Source organism: Aptenodytes patagonicus, chromosome 18 (assembly GCF_965638725.1).
Source record: "Aptenodytes patagonicus chromosome 18, bAptPat1.pri.cur, whole genome shotgun sequence".
NCBI lineage: Eukaryota > Metazoa > Chordata > Aves > Sphenisciformes > Spheniscidae > Aptenodytes > Aptenodytes patagonicus.
Genome location: NC_134966.1, coordinates 10,431,286 through 10,448,324, shown reverse-complemented (window position 1 = coordinate 10,448,324; position 17,039 = coordinate 10,431,286). Strand labels below are relative to the sequence as shown.

General features: G+C 51.3%; 1 protein-coding gene across 3 annotated transcripts in view; it reads right to left on the bottom strand.

Annotated features, from left to right (window-relative positions):
- The window catches only part of NACC2 (NACC family member 2), a 60,581-nt gene that overhangs the window by 16,924 nt on the left and 26,618 nt on the right, over positions 1 to 17,039 (bottom strand). Inside the window, exons 1-2 of one of the 3 annotated variants that reach the window (XM_076355179.1) lie at positions 3,658 to 3,721; positions 1,270 to 2,196 (exon numbers count right to left, since the gene is read on the bottom strand). In XM_076355179.1, coding sequence (XP_076211294.1) covers positions 1,270 to 2,134 — 865 coding nt within the window. In that variant the 5' untranslated portion in view covers positions 2,135 to 2,196; positions 3,658 to 3,721. Of the gene's footprint in view, positions 1 to 1,269; positions 2,197 to 3,093; positions 3,396 to 3,657; positions 3,722 to 17,039 lie in introns of those variants that run through there. The other 2 variants (XM_076355178.1, XM_076355177.1) reach the window with 2 other exon arrangements.

The window sequence follows — 17,039 nt, the reverse complement described above, 5'->3', positions numbered from 1 at the left end:
TTTCAGCGCAAAACTGTAGCGGGGGAAGCGGCTCCAGGTGAGAGGGTGCTCCGCGCCGCCAGAGCCGGCGGGAAGATGTCCCTCCTCGGGGAGCACCTGCAGATCAAAGCTGCCGCCACAAACACCTGCAGCTCCGACGGGGAGGCCACTGCGCCGAGGCCGAGCCTCCGTGCGGGATGCTGCGAGCTTCATCTGCACGGGATGCTGCGAGCTGCCTCCGTGCGGGATGCAGGCACGCCAGCGACCCAGCTGAGCATCTCCCCCTCCGGTCCTGACCCCCCGACTCCGTATCCCCCACCTGCCCCTGCTCCTCAATGGGGTCCAAGCCCTGCAAGGTGCCTGGGGGCAGGGGGTGCACGCCCGAGGAAGCCCTCTCCTGCGTGGGAAGCGAGAGGGAAGGGGCCTCGTGCCCTCGCACCCGCCTCGGGGATGAGCTGGCAGCTCCCAGCCGAGCACCACCACAGTGAAGCCACCTCCTCTGTCTAAGGCACACCCAGGGACTCACCTAATAGAGAAATAAAATATTACCAAGAGGCCCCCAAATGGCTTTTCCCTTTTTGACAGCGATGTGCTGGGCAAGGCTGGCAAAGGAAAGGGGGGTCACTTCAGACAGCGAGCATAAAAGTCCTTCTTTTCTTCTTTTTGCAGATATTCCTAATTAACATCTACGAAATTGATTTACTTGACCTTTTTCTCCCTTCCTCCAAATGTCGTATGTTCGTCACTTTTAAAAAAAATTTTATTCTAAAAGGCCAGGACAGAGGGAACGTGCATTGCACCTCGCTGAAGACTAACTCCCAGACCGACCATCTAACCTCCGCCGGGCTGGCAAGGGTTGACGTTTCCCTTCCCACGGATGACCACCCCTCTCGGATGACCCACGGCAGGTGAGCTCAGCCATCGCCATGGGACGGGTGTCACCACCGCACGGCTCACGTAACCACCAGGCTTGTCGGCAGCCTCAGCCAAAAAGCGAAGGGCTAAGCCGACAGAGGCTGCGTCGTCTGCCACGCTTATCTGAAGAGCCTCTCAGCTGGGGACTCAGCCCATGAACGATGGCACGGGCGGATCTGCCCGTGCCATACCTGGACACCAGCACTGAGCCCACCACGTGCACCACTTTCTGCACCGCGCTACGTAAATAAACAAACGAAGCCCCCGAAGACAAAAGCCCGATGAACAAGCCCAAAACTACCCATGCTGACTGGAGAAGGACCAAGCAACCACTGAAAGAGAGCGGAAAACCCAAGGAGAGAGACCGTCCATTACCAGAGTAGCCTCCCGAGGACTTGATGTACATCTGCCCGTACTGCTCCTCCACCATGGTGTCGTACGCCTCGTCGTCCTCCTCGTCCTCCTCGTTGTGGTAGGAGGTGGGGCTGTCAGTGGTGGGAATGCTGCTGGCGCCGGGGCTCGTCCGCTCCCCCTGCGAGTACTGGACCTGCTGGACATTGGGGATGAGGGTGGCCAGGTTGGGCATCCCATAGTAGGAGACGCGGGACAGCTTCAGGGGACCGGTGTTGGGGCCGCCGCCGCCAGTCCCCTCCCGGGCGCCGGGCTCGAGGGGCCGCTTGCCGGGCAGGCCGGGTAGGGCAGCTGCCTGCAGCTCGAGGTTCTCGTGTTTGACGCGCGTGAGGAGCGGGATGGGCATGGAGGGGGACATGACGTAGGGCGCCGAGGCCGACTGCAGCTGGTTGCAGGGGCTCTGCGGCTCCGAGCTGGGGTCTTCGATCATGGTGGTCTGAGAGTCACAGTGGGGAGAGCTGACCTTGAACATCAAGTCCGTCCCTTTCTCCACGATGTGCTGGATCTGCAGGAAGCCCGCCGTGTACATCACCACCAGCTGCTCGCTCGCCGCCATGGTCAGCTTCCCGGTGTAGCAGAAGGAGAGGATCTGCTGGAAGCAAGCGGGGGGGACGGTACCCGGCAGCTCAAAGGCGTTTTTGCTGTTCCCACTGAACAAGTCTCGGAAGTAGAGGCTGCTGGCGGCCAGGACCGCCCGGTGCGCCTTGAAGGCTTGGCCCTTCACCACGATGGAGACATCGCAGTACAGCCCCAGCAGCCGCTGCTCGTTCAGGCAGCCCAGAACGGTGTTCCCAAAGTTGGGAATCTCTATGTGCAACATCTGCGACATGGCTCAGGATCGGCTGGAGCTCCTCAGACATTCAATGCAGGAATATCCAAAGTAGGGCACATCTGAAAAACGGAGAAGGCAGGGAGAGAGGCACAGCGTTTTTAGACAGTTCACCAAAGCAGGCAGAAGCAGAGGAACCCACCTCACCCGACATCAAAGGCTCAAAGCTAAGCTCTGAGAGCCGATGCAGAAAAGCAATCGCTTATAAAAATTACTTATCGATGTTTTCAAACAACGTTGGAAATGCTATTGGTGGATGGCAAAGGATATTCCAAAAATGCAAGTATTTTCTTCAAGTTGTGGTCTGTTTAAATAAGCACCACTGATTTATTTCCCTGGGGGTTTTACTTTCTGCAGGAAAATCTGAACGGTAATGGGAGAGGAGTGAACAGTAAAGCAAACGTAAGATAGTCAGACAGATCTCGGGTAGCATTATATAAGAAACACAACAACCAGCAGCTCTGTTGAAACTACAGAAAAGATATTTATAAAACAATGTGCCATTCTGCCTGAAATAAATACAGGATTCTGCTGGAGCGACAGCTCCCAGGAAAAAGCACTTTGAAAAGCAATCTTCCCATTTGCACCAGAAAGAGGGAGCATTTCAACAGTTAAACCCCTTCTCAACAGATTTATCCTCCAACAAAACGAGGCTTATCTCCAAATTAAGCCAGATATTTGAGCCCCAATAAAACAAACCAACGTGCCGCAGCAAGCCGCCTACCGAGTTGTCTTCTTATTTTTCTCCCCTAAATCCAAAGTGGGGCAGGGGGAGCCCCAGCCCAGCCCCTCCTGCGGCCGGAGCCCCCGGCCCCCCCAGCCCATCGCCCCCCGGCCGGGGGTACCGGCCCCAGCCGAGCCGCACCGGGGACCCTCCGAGCAACCTCACACGAAACGGGCTCGAGGCGACGGCTCCGGCTTTGGATCCCACCGCGGCTGCTCTTTAAGGGCAGCTGTACCTTTTGGCCACGGGGATAATTCCTCCTTTCACCGACCAAATAAAGCCTTGCGTTCGAAGGGACCTCGTGCACAAACCCCGTGCAACGGCGGAGCAGGTAGCGTTAGTGCAGCCCGTGCACTGAAACTCCAGCGAAGCAAATCACTGCGGATTCACCGACACGAGCCCGAGCTCAAACCCCCCCGTCTCCCCTCCCCGAGCTCCATGCAAGAGTCCAGGAGATTTAAAATCCTGTTTGCCTTCAATACTACTGAAGAAAAACTACCGTTAACTAGTACTGGAAGCTCAGAAGAACAATATTAAAAAAAAAAAAGGGGAAAAAAAAAGAAGTTTATCTGAGAAAGATTAAAAAAAAAAGACCTCTGAAAAGAAAATAATAACCCACAAAGAGCTGCTCTGTTCCCACTGCTGGGGAAAAAAAAAAAAGTCCTATCTGCAAGGCCACGGGGTAACAGGAAGAAAAGGGAACACACTCGGAGCCAATTTAATTGTATCTGCATGGTTAAAAAAATTCTTCCGAGCGAGGAAGTTCCCGGTCCCCTCGCCTGGCTCGGAGCGAACGTACCTTCAGCAGCGCCCGTCCCCAGCGCGGCCGCTCGCCGGAGGGGTCTGCGTCCCTCCGTATCGCCCCGGCCGCCACGCTATACGCAGCGAAGACGATCGCTCAGGGGAGGGGGGGGGGGGGGGGGGGGGAAATATAGTATCAAACCCTGGGTTTGTATCTGCTGTAGCTCAAGCTTTTACCAAGTCAAATCTCCCCGGCAGCGCACAGCATCTAAATGAATAGGCCGGATGCAGATTAACATTCAGGCTGCTCTCTGCAATGAATAGAGCCCTTTGATTAGGGACCTGAAGTAAATGCCAGTTTCAAACCGAAGCTTTAAAAACAGAGAAATATCAGTGCCAGAGGAATGCTCTCAGTGTTGGTACAAGACAGACTTTTGATGAGTCACTGCAATGCAAACAAAGATGGCAGAAATACTGTACTGTATGCTGATGAAATGCTTAGTGGTGCCACGGCAACTGAGACAGGTTTTAAATTTATAGTGCAGTTTTGCATATGAATTACGCTGTAAACTGCCTCCCCTGCCATCTAGTACATCCAGAGTGTCAAAGCATTTAAACTATTCCAAACAGTCTGCAGAGCTGGCACTGCTGCTGGTTAACTCCTGCGGCCGGAGGAAGGCGCGGGGCGGGGGCGGCGAGCATCCCCCCAGCATCCCCCTGCCCCACCCCAGGGGCTCCCCAAAACCACCAGCCCAAAAGGAGGGCTTTGGGAATGCCCAAATCTGCCCAAAATAAAGGTGTTCCGTGGGCAGCCACAGTCCTGATCCCCCCCCCCCCCAACTCCCCCCACCCCCACCCCCCCCTCAAGAAAGCCTTTCAAATGCAGGAAAAATGTTTACCCCTTGGGGAAAGCTTCTTTCAGTCTGTGGCTGAATCCACTAAAAGCAAATCCATTTGCTTAAGTAATGAAATCCTAGTCACATTGTCTCCTGGATTCAGATTTTAAATTACCTTCGCATTTATTGAGCATGTTTGGTGCTTTTTTCTGGGAAAGAGGGTGGGGCCTCACTTTGCTTACTTCTCTCCTGCCCAGAGCTCTTTTATTTCTGCTATAGCTCTCGGATTTGTTGCGATGGCTCTGCTCGGATGGTCACACACAGTTAAAATTTAAGAGATTAGAGGTGAAGCCATCCTTAGAGGAGGATAACTGTAGGGAGTGCAGACAGGGCCGGTGATGCTCCGGCGCAACCCCTCCCCGCCGATCGCGCGCTACCTCCACTTCCACCGTCCAAATAGATGCTTGGTGCATTAAGTTCAACTCCACAGCAGCAAACTGCTGCCACTCCCAAGTGCCCGGGGGCTGGCTGCCTTCCCCTGCTCTTCCAGCAAACGGCACTAACACATCTGCTCCGCATCCCCCAGGACCTGCAGCCTCCCAGTGCTCGGCAGAGCCGTGACGCTCCCAGCCGAGGACCTCCAGGACCTCCATGTGTCGGGAGCGCTCAACGGGTTCATCCAAACCCGGTGTCAGGTCAATGAGATCTCTGCCTGGTGGTGATGAGAAGACTAAGGCACCGAGAGGGGACCAAGGTGACATCCTGCAAGGAGGTCAGAGAAGACACCACGACAGCCAAGCCCAAGAGCCCAACACCTCTTCCAACCACGACACCGCCAACCTCTGTTGGAGAAGGAAAGGAGTCTGCTCTGGCAAAAGCAGATGCACTCTCGATCTGTGAGAATTACTGAAAAATAACATGCTTTACAGACACAAAACTTCGCCACTCAGGCACCTGAAGGAAGCCTCGTCCATGGTGATGGCAGACCACGGGTGGAGAAGGATATCCTCCTCTTTTCTTCCAGCAAGAGCTCCCTTAGAGCTGAAGGGACCAGGCAGGCACCGGGTGGGACCTCCTTGGCCCCGCTCACAACCCCCTGCCTCGGAGAAACCCAACAGGGCAGGATGAGTGGGACCAGCCAAGGACAGCTTGGTAGCACAGAACAAACCAACTTAAAGTAGATATCAATTATTAATATTGCTTAGAATCTGCTCTATAAACAAGCCAGGCATGCCAGGAGGAACCCATGTCTCTCTCTAAAAACACCAAAATTGTGCCAGTTCAGGATACATTTAAGCCGGTGAGAAGCACCAGAGTGCCCCAGCCTAGCAAATTATTGGCCAATTTCATGTAAAACCTCCCATGAGACATCAGAGTTTGAACCAAGATGCTCCACACAACTGATCCCTCCCAGGGTAAGCTGACCACCCCGAAAGGGATCCCACCCCCAAACTCACATCACTCCAGCTCCCGGTGGCCTTTTCTCTGATTCCAGCAGATTTTGTAGCTGCTGGTCACAAAGCAGCCGAGCGAGCGGGCAGGCTTGCCGGTAGCACTCAGTGACGGTCTAAACCTCCAGTCTTCCTGGAGAAAAAAGGCCCTGAAACGTGCTCACAGGGAAATGGTGAAAAGAGTAACTGTGTTTGGTCTAGAAACAGCACCGAGGAACGTGAGCAAAGCCGCACCAGTGAGCTGCAAAAGTCCAAACCACTTCAATAAACTGTAGGCCAGGACTGCTGGATTTTTGTTTCTTCCTCCCCCCTCTGCCCCTGCCTTTTTATGACCAGAATATAGAAAGAAAAACCAGCCCAAAGCCACCAACAACCCCACCCCCCCCCCGAAATCCAAGAAATAAAAGAAGGCAGTCTTGAAAGCCAAGGAGAACCTGCTGACCACGAGACCTCGCATCCCCTAAAAACAACAGCAACAAAATATTACTGTGACTAGATAGTGAACGCAATAACACTTGATAATGTCTAACTTAAAAATCTCCTCTACTAAATATGCTTTTGTTTTGTTTTTAAATCGAGCAGCAAGCTACTTTTGAATGGTTTGAAATGGCTTCAGTCCATTTGACACGGGAAGAACTGTGCTGCGGGAGAAATGACCTTAGCAATTACAGATGCAAACTGTATTTTGCGATCTCGTCTCCCAAGCTGAGCTGTGCCACAGGGCGCAGGAGGAGCCCCCAGCACCATCGCCACCCAAAAAAAATCCAGTCCCCTTTGGGCTGCCAGGTCCTACAGGTGACAGATGATGAGATGGACACCTCCTACCAAACGGGAAAACTTGGACAGAACCGGATTAAAACCAGCCAACCCCCCGCCCCATCATTTAAAATATGTGACTGCTCAAGCAAAACATCATTTTGTTTTCTAATGGCAGCCTCTTTTTCCAGCTCTTGGATATACCAGGACAATTTGTACATGTCTGCATGATTTTTGTAAAGTCATAGCCTTTGTCACAAGACGTTCATAAAAAATGCAGCTGTTATTTGATACAACTTCCATGAGAGTTTGAGAATTCTCAGTTCCTGCGCTCGCGTGCTTTGGGGGAAAAAAAGCAGGTTTGCTCTTTTCTAAACTATTTTCCTGCTCTGAGGCCTGAAAGGTCGGGGCGAGGTGACAACAACAAAGGAAAAAAGCATCAACCTAGAATAAGATGCTGGCATCAGAGCTCCGCCGGGAGTAATCCAAAATAATTACATAATGTATTGATTGCCTTTTCCTTAGCCGATATACAAAGAGACTCGGAGACTTCAATCCCCCCAAAAAACGCCCCCCAAAATCCCCGAAGTCCTAAGCTTCCCGCAGGAAGGTGCGCTGGGCAGCAGCTGGGGCGGGGACAAAGCCAGCAGGACCCTCCGGGGGTGGGAGACAAAGCGGCCGAGGGCTTTCACCCCCACCCAGCCAAAGCCCCTCAAAAGAAAAGAGCTGAAAAGTCCTGCCCTTGAAGGCCCCAAAGGGTCAAAGGAAAGCTCCCTTTCTTCTGTAAATGAGGAGGGGGGGGGAAAATCCCACCCTTGGATTTGAGGCTGGCAGGGGGACGTCACCCAGCTGGGCAGAGGCTCCCCAAAGCCGCCTGCCACCCCCGGGGCTATCCCCAGTCGTGTCGTCCCCCCCCCCGGGGCACAGGGGTGCCACCCGCCCAGCTCTTGCTACAGGGTTTTGGGGTTCCCCCCCCCCTTTTAATGAAAAGGAAATGCACTTTTTACATAAGCCCAGAGGAAAATATGCAACAGCTAACTGCAAAACTTGGTGGCGAAGTACCATTCCCCGAGCACGGAGCTGCTGTAACGCCTTAAATAAAATAAATAGTTAAATAAAGTCAAACAAAATGCAGTTCAGGTCTACGCTGTGCCTATCCCCCATGCATTGCAGGTCGCTGTGTCGGGGAACTGAGAAGCAAAAAAGAAAAGTCTTTGCACCCCCCACCCCAAAAATGAGCCTCCCCTCTGCCCGCGTCAGGGTTCAGGGCGAGAAAACCCGGGGAGGGGAAGGGAGAGGGATTGGGGCACAAATACGAAACGCCGTGAATGCCTGCACAGTTTAATGCCCGTCTTTGGCAGGGGAAAAAAAAAACAAGGTTAAGTTTGGTAATCAAGTGACAGTCATGTCGAGAGTCCTCTTCTCTTCTGCAGCATTTGTTTCTGCAGCTCCAAAGTATTTATTTTTGAAACGCTGCAAGTGGCAAGCAGCGAGCAGTGCTAACATACCCTATTTTTAGTGTAGCAGCCAGTGGCAATGGGTGAAAGAAGATTATTTCTGCCTTATTAAGATAGCAGAAACTGAATTTGCAAATACTACTCAGTAACACATAAGCAACACACGCAGCAAGACGTGCAGCACGGAGCCACCTTTGCTTTATAACCCTAAAAGTTTGCACAGAAAGTAAAGACCTGGAGGCTCGGGCAGGGGAACGGGGGAAAAGATGGAAAAGTGAATTAAATTAATGCTGATGATCCAGCCCAGCCGGGTGCACGCAGCCCCTCTGCCAGGGCAGCCCGGGGATGGGGTGCTGGGAGCTCTCCCTGGGGACCCCGGCACAGCCCCGGCACCGGCGGCAGCTCTCCGGGCTCTGTCCTGCTGCAAGGTGAGTCACCGGCAGCCTGGGCACACCACCGCCGCTCGAGGTCACCCACCCAGCAGGCTGCTGCCTCCAAAAGTGCATTCAGCCAAGGCAAAGCATGTTATTGCCATTATTTTTTAATTAGTTATTTTTTTCTTACCTATCACTGATTTTAAGAGCTCTCAAAGCAAGGAGAAGCAAAAGTAGAAAATGCAACATTCTAATTTTTTTGCAGATTGCTGCAAGGAAAAGGGTAAGGGAGAGACATGGATAAAAAATACAATTATTCTGCAGAATTTAATTTTTTGCAATCTAATAAAAGCTCAAGACCCCGACTAAGTTACGTCCACCAGAAAGCATACAGCACCCCATCACTATGCCTTCTGCAAAGCGTGCATTGCCTGCATCCCATCGCAAACATTAATTCACATCCGTAACACATCAAAAAGACAAGTGCCATGCTGAATTGTATTCTCCTCACTCCTAGTACACAACAGCAGAGCTAGCAATATATAACATGCATGACTCAGTTCTACCATCGTGCCACTACGGAACAGAAAGCCTTAAAATAAAGAAAATATCTTAAAAGGTCAATTAAAAAAGCTTACAAAACATCAGACGCTGCTTCTTGCTAGAGCTCATTACCTAGTATGGTGGAGCTGCCTGTGTGTTTTTTTTCTTGTGCAAGTTAGTCTGTGAGTCAGCATTAACACACATGAGAACATCAGGAATACTGCCTAGTTCTGATGCAATGGAGGTTGTAAAAAAAAAAAAAAAAAAAAAAAAAAAGAAGAAGAAGAAATCGCGCTCCGTTTGGACAGGAGCCTGTAATTCAATTGCCTTTACTTTTCAATTACTGCATAGCCTACCCTGACCAACCTGCAGAGGGGAAGGAAACTTTGCTTACATCTCTGTCTTAAAATTAATGACTTTTACTTTTGGCTACAGCTTATTCTCCCTGCTTTAAAAGAAAAAATAGTAGGCATAATATAATTAACCCTTCAAGGGGAGCTGAGCCCCTGCAGCTATCGGGATCTCCATGGTTTTGTAGAAATTTCAGCACTGGAAAACAATACTGCCAAAAAGTTCTGGCGAAGGAAGACATTTATACATTAAACTTTTAACACTCTATAAAGCGAAGCTACAATTGCATCTGAGCTTGATCCTTAATGGAAATATAAGCTTGCAGAAAAGGAAAGTTACATACTGCAGAAACTTAACTCTGTGCTTCCAGGTTTATAGAAGCATGTACTAGATGGCACAGGGCGTTTTTCAAAACCGAGGTTTCTGGTCATTGAGCAAAAACCCCTGAGAAACCTAAAGTTTGTGACCTGAGGTGGTCACCTCAACCTGATGCCCACCTTCCCCAGGCCGACGGGGGCGAAGCAGGAGACCCGCATTTTTCATACATTGCATTTATTGCTTAGACTTCAGGAAACAATCCTCTCTCCCCCCCGGTTCCCGGGAGGAAAACTCCCCGTAGACTCAGCCCCCACCCTCAGGATCGCAGCATCAAGGCAGGAACGTATACGAGACTCAACACCGACTTTTCATTTCTGACTTCTCTGCTCTTGCAACAAACCCTTCACCGGCGCAACAAATTCTGCCCAAAGCTTCAGAATTTCACTATTTCTGTAACGCACCCTAAAACACCCCCAGACAACTCTGCAGCCCACAATATTATATTATGTATTATATTATATTTATAAAATAATATATATTATATATGGTCAATATATTGTATATATAATATTATTAAGTTTTTTATGTATATAATATATGGTCAAGTACGTCTTCAGAGCCAACACTAAACATCTTACGAGTTCTGTGCTGCTGTGCCACAGCTGAAGAGCCAACGGCCCCGGGCCAGCCCCGCTGACGCACAGCTCTAGCTGAAGCACAGGATACATTGCTTAAATTTGGGGGTTTAACGGAGATCCAAGCCTCATGCAGCAGAGGAGGGTCAGAGCTTGGAGGTAAGAAAGTCTCCCCAGCGTTCACAACACGCTGCAGACGTGGGCTGCAAACACTGAGCTGATCCCACACCAACAGACACTAATCGACCCATCAAAAAAAGTAGGTATAGCTAATCCATACGGACCAATAATCCAGTGGATCACAAGCATATTCTAAATCCCAGTTTAGTTTGCTGGCTGTTTTTATGAGTAGACACAAGCGCTATAAATTTTATTTTTTTTTTTTAAGACGCAAGTATAAATAGTTATTAAAGCTCATTAACCGACAAGGAAACCCCCTAATATTAGAGATCAATCACTTCTGCAGCTTCCCTCGCACACAAGGGTCTGTCTCAAACCAGTGTGAGCCCAGTGGGTTTTTTTATTTAAGCATGTGGGATACTTGAATACAGATGAATTGAGTTTTAAAGGAAAAAAAACCCCAAGCAGCAACTTCTGGGCCAAGTTCTTGTGTGCCAAACTTTTCAACTGCCACAGCACAGCTCGACAGCGTTTCAAAAGAATTTAAGCACTGTTTTGAATACTGCTGACAATCTTCCTCGTCAAAATTTGTAATTTAAATACCTCAAATCTGAAAAGCACGCTCCCTGGGGCATGCTTCATTCTCCCTCCCCGCAGCCCACACTCCCCAAGCCCCATTTGGCATTAAATCCGTTGCTTTCCGTATCTGGCTGTTTTTTCCCCCACCTCCCGCAGCCCCGCAGCCCCCCGGCATCACCCCGCAGCGTCCGCTGCATCCCGCAGGGCCCCCCCTGCTCAAGCAGAAGTTTGTTCTTCGGATTACGCGCGGATGAAATCTCTGTATGCGCTGCAGCGCCCCAAAACACCGTTACCTTCCTCTTTTATAACTATGACGCTAGTTTAGAGATAAAACCGTGCTAACCAGGCTGCCCAGACTCCTACGGCAAGAAAGGGTTAACGCGAGGAGCCCCGCTTCACAACCCTCTGCTATCCAGTAGGTAAGATGTTCCTTCAAATGCCTTCGGATGTGTCAATAAACCCCAAAATAATTCTATGTCAAGAAGTCTAATCGGTGAGGAACGGCAAAATTAATTTCTTGGGGTCTATGTGATGTTACAGGCAGCAGCTCCATTTTGGCAGGAGCGTGTTTAAGATTCCCTCCCAGTGCTGCAAAGCACCTTGAAAGGTCGACGAGCGCTTTCATATTCTCAGATCCCTCTACAACGCTGCAGCAGATGAAACGGATTGACCTAGACGAGAACTGAAACAGTCTCTGTGAAATAATCCATCAACACCCTTCGCCAGCCGCAGTCGCCTTTGTCATGGGCATGCTTGGAAGTCGCACCTACCTACTGCAGCCGATCCGGGGCTCGATAGGGTTTAAATCACGGCCCCGCTCTCCTGGGAGGTAACCAAACACGGCATCGATAGCTGCAGAGCCACGGAGACGGCACACAACATAAAATTCCTCCATATTAAAGTGTGTGCGAAGCCTGTGCCCATTACCGAACTCATTAAAGACAGTGATACTTTGTAACATACTCTAATCTTTAATATTCATAGCTTGCTTCATTTGCATATCATGCCATAAATAGTTGAAGCAGAGGTAAACCACAAAGCGCTCTACTTGCATTTCTAATTATGCCTAAAATCAAATGTAAATCACAACACATCCAAGACACAGAAAATATTAAATTTGCTGTCTCTCAGTTAAAAATCTTTAAAAAAAAAAAAAGCCAAAAAACCAAAAACCCACCACACGCACAAACCTGATTATTTTTAAAAAGACAAATCAAAGGGGCTTACAGGCGTGTGTACCGGGGATGACGCTGTTCTAAGAGGGGAGCTCACACATCCAAGCCCCAGCCCTGGCGATGGACCCCATCAGCAGCCCCGGCTGCAACCCCTCGGGCCAGCGCTGGCACCAGCTCATCTCCCCAGCCCCTAAGAAACCTGCGTTCACCACCGAGCTGTGCTGCAGCTGCTCCTTTAACCTTGGTCTTTGAAGAAACAACAGGAGCCTTTTCCTCCGGGGCAGCCGGGAAAGCTGATCTCCAGCAAAGGAGGTAAATTTGAAGAATCAGCTCGAATGTGAACTTCTGCTACAGCGCTGGGCTGGCTGGAGGTTGGTGCTTCGGCACCGCCAGCCGGCGCGGGAGCGGAAGCGTCCCCGGGGCTGGAAGCGGCTAAACCCCGAGGTTTAATGAGAAAAGAGGTGTCTTGGGGTGCTTGCACTCAGCAGCTCCCTGTCCAGAGGGAAACAGATGATTTCTGCTCACAACGTACCAAAACCGTGCCGAGGTAGCACGGGGCGTTTGCTCTGCTCTGCTTTTTCCTGAAACGTGGAAGAGCCCTCGGAGCCGGGAGCTGCCCCACGGTGCTCCCGCGCCTGCTGTGGCACCCACCAGCGCCGGCACCCACTGGCATCAGTCCCATGGACAAGGCTCAAGACCCCCTTCAACTGCCGGTGATGCTATCCGACGGAAAGGCTTGGCGTTGCGGAGCCGGGTGCCCTCCAGGCGCATCCCGGACGTTATCCCTTATTATGAGCTAGAGCAAATTCACCTGCCTCCTCCAGAAAGGGTACCGGGGAGCCGGGTGGCGTGGTTAACGGCTCGTGGGACTTCAGCCCCCAGCCACCACGATCCTGGAGGGTCGGCTCCCACGACAGCTCTGAAGTTATCGACTTTTAAGGCAAAGCTTGGTCCCAGTCCCAGTGCGGCACAGGAGAGGAGTCAGGCTGCGCTCGGGGCGGGCAGAGATGAGGCCTGGTGTCCTCACCTGTACAACCGAATTAACCACACTTCTCCCGGTTCACAGAGGCGTCAGAAGACTTAATACCCGTAAAGCAACTCGATATCCTCAGATGAAAAGTATTATTAGTACATTGCTGCCAACGGCATAAATAATTTCTCTTTAACAAGCTTGCTTCTGCATTGAGCACTGGAGTCCTCTTGATTTTATGGAAGTCCATCACCACCATCATGTGAGAACGCACGTTTTTAGTTCAAGAGCGCTGGCAGGGGCACGGCGTGAGCTTGCACCCGCCCGCCGCTCCCCGCAAGGCGGGTTCCTCGTGGTCATGACCCACAGGGCCTGCTGCAGCCCCAACCCAACCCCGGCCCTGCTGCCGCACTCCTGCCCTTGCCCACGCCGACCCGACACACTGCCGCTGCTCCCAGGAAGCTCACAATCTTCCTCCTCTTCATCCATCTCCCCGTTCCTCCTCTTCATCCATCTCCCAAGAAGCTACTCACAACAGAGGCACACAACATCCACGGTGCTCAAAATAAAATCAAGTTTTACAGATTTATACCCAAAGATTTAATTAAAATCAAATGAACTCAATTTTGCAAAAGTAGGACAAAAATCCCGCATTTTGGGAAGCCATAAGGCGACCTTGCCCGGCAGAGGAACGCGGAGCGAGGCGGGCTGGCTGCTGCACGGCGCGGCCGGCATCCTTTCCCACTTACCTTCCCTTTACCGCTGGGACTCCAGCTGCATAAACCCACTACGTCTTAATGAAAGGCTTTTGTGGGTGGCTGTCCCCAGGGAAAAATGCATTTTTAAGTCACTTGAACCAAGACTGATTTTGAAGAAAGAGCCAGCTAAATACCACCAAAGGGAGCCGGGCACCCGGCAGTCGCCCCGGCTGGGAGCGCGGCTCTGAGCCATAGCCTCTCCCTTATTAGATTTTTCCCGTCTTACAAAAGGCTTAAAGAGACTTCTGAGAATGAAAAGCTGAAAGGAAAAAAAATAGGTGTATCATCGCCATGTTCTGCTCCTGCTCGTACGCCGGGTTTCCAGGGTCCCCAAATCCCATCAGTGAGCGGGTCCAGGGACTTGTGTGAGGGTCCCCCCTGGGTCCCCCCATGCTCTCGTCCTCCCCTGGCACTACAGCTTGTCCTGCTCCCTTTCCAGACTTGTGTCCAGCTCAACAACAATACTGCATCGGTTCTATTAAGGAGTTAAAGGATCTTTTCTGCAATATCGACTTCCAAAGAATTCCAGAGACGTCATTGAATTTAACCCCAAAAGGTGATCGTTTGCTCTGTCCCCCCAGCCTGCGCCGACAGAGAAGTGAAAGCGAGCTGCTCACAGCCTGCAAAGCTTTTTTGCTGTTCGTATGTACCCTGGCATCTTGCCCGGACCTATTTTTAAGCCCATTTACTAGAAATCCCACAAATTAAAGGAAATACGGATAATGTTGTAAGAATCCTTTGGGCCAAATAAAAGCTACACATAATTTTCCTTGTGCATCAGAGTAAGATCCTTAACCACAAAAACCAGATTTCCCCAAAGCTCTTTTGCAACAGCGAGAGAATCTTGTTTTGTAAAAAGTTGCTTTGATTCACTCCTGGATTACAGGGAGCGCGGCAGACACCGCTGCCTCCCGGCCAAACCGGGAGAGGTGATTACTGTTATGAAACAGAAAGGTGTTAGGAGAACACAAATAAATTAAACATCTCTAGCTCTGGAATGGTGACTATTAACGACAGCAAAGCATGCAGAAAGTGCTCGTGGAGAGAAGCTGTAGGATGGTTACTGAGGTTTTTTCCTCTGCATAGGAGACTGACGTGTGTTTTTATTTTCTAGCTTCTTTCAAACTGTGTGTTCATGGTGCTCATGAAGGGCCAATGTGGAAAGGCCTCCTCCAGCGCACCCCCGTCCTGGGCAAATTCCTGCTTGGCGCACCCCAGCCCCACCTTATCCCAGCTCCGAGAAAACCCTGATAATCTTGTTTTGACAGTCCATCAAATAAGGAGCCCACCAAACTCATTTCACTTGTGCTCATGCCAGAACCTGATCTGCTCCAGGCAGGACTGTCACCACAGACCCGCTTCTCCATCTCCATCTCCAGTCCCCATCCCTAACTGCACCCCAGTGCCACGGCGGGGCCGGGGGTGCTGCCCCCCCTGCTGCCCACCTGCACCCCCGGGACGGGGACAGCAAGATGCCGACACAGGCTGTGCATCACGCCAGCCGCGGTGACGGGTCTCCACAACACCTCCTTGGGGATTTTATGTGAAACAGTGATTTTATGCAGAAATAAATCTCCGTTCTGTATTTCTATAATTATATAGTTCTAGTGGGGTCTCTTACGGGGTGAGCAGGAGGGAGGGGCAGTACACGAAACAACTGATGGGTGTCTGCAGAAAGCTCACCCGCCCCTCTGGAAACCTCTGTCCTGGGCCAGCGGAGGTGGTGCCCGGAGGCAGAAGCCCCCCCGCTGGGTGTCAGCCTCCCCCCCCCCCACGGGCACCCCTCGCCTGCCACCGCAGCAAACGGAAAAGGGGTGAGCGGCACCGATGGCCCTTCCCCTCCACGCACTGGCCCGGCTGGAGGAGGCTGCTCCCTTCCCTTTCACCCCTTGCCCGCACCGGTTAAATAAAGGAGCATCCGGCTGCAGCGTCTCCTGCACAAGGGCCATTGGGAAGGAAGGAGAGCGCCTGTGTTTTATACAGCATCTGCAATTTTAACTATACAAAGACTCCATCGCGTTAAATAAACTCCAGTAACAGCTCTTGTATTTTGGTGGGATTAAAAAGAAACGAGCAACCAGATATGTGTTTCAATAAAACTCGTAAGACAAGCAGAAACAGCCCTAAAACACAACAGTAAAAGCGGCATTTGTGGTTAGTCCTTGCGGGGAGGGGACGAGGAGAAGGTGCTTCATTTCCAACAGCGATAAAGCAAAGCGAAGCAATCATCATTAAACCTGACTCTCCCTTCACTCTTGTTCGTCCCCAGCAGTCGCTTAAAATGTCTTCCTCGCAAACATTTCAGCTTCCTTTTAAAAAGAAAAATAATTATGCAGGGGAATAACCACTTCTATTCTACGAAGGCACAGATCTGAACAGTTAAACACGCAACTTCGGGAACTTTTCCAAGATTTATATGTTTTGCATGGAAAGCAAATGTTTTTTTTCCTGGCTGGGAAAATATTTAAGCGCTAAGTTTATGAAGCCAAGTCCATTTATTCCTGGTTTATGTTGCTGCTCGGATGGAATGTAATTAGCGATTTAACCAGCAGCGTGGGGATGCGGTGTTGGCGACGCCGCGAGCCCCCGACCTGCAGCTGTGCCGGCACGCGGCCCCGGGGCCTCTGGCCCAGAAATAGGTTTTCTCTGCGGCACAGGACGGCGGGACTGGCTGAAGGAGGACACGGCGGCCACCTTTCCCTAGAGCATCCCGAGGGCGGGCAGTGCGGAGGTGCCCAGGAGAGAGCCCGGGGTTTCCTTCCAGCCCCGCCAGCAGCAGTTCGTCGCCATCGCGCTTTTCGACACAGTAAAAGTCTTTTTACAGTGATGCTCTTAGAAATAGCAACACCCGATCTGCGTTTTCCTGCACACCTGCCTTTCTTACGGAATTGCTGGCCTCACTGTGTGCAGATTGAAACTCCTTCTTGTCCTTGCTCAGAGCAGCTTCTACCTCCATCGGTCCCGGGCAGGATCGGTGCCCGCGAGCCGAGGCAGCGGTGGGGAGCAGTCCTGCCGCCGGCAGCTGGGATGCCAGCAGGAGAGCCCGGGGACAGGCAGCTTTCCCCACCAAGATGGCATTATGTTAGCGAGACACAGGATGCGACCGTCGCGGTACGG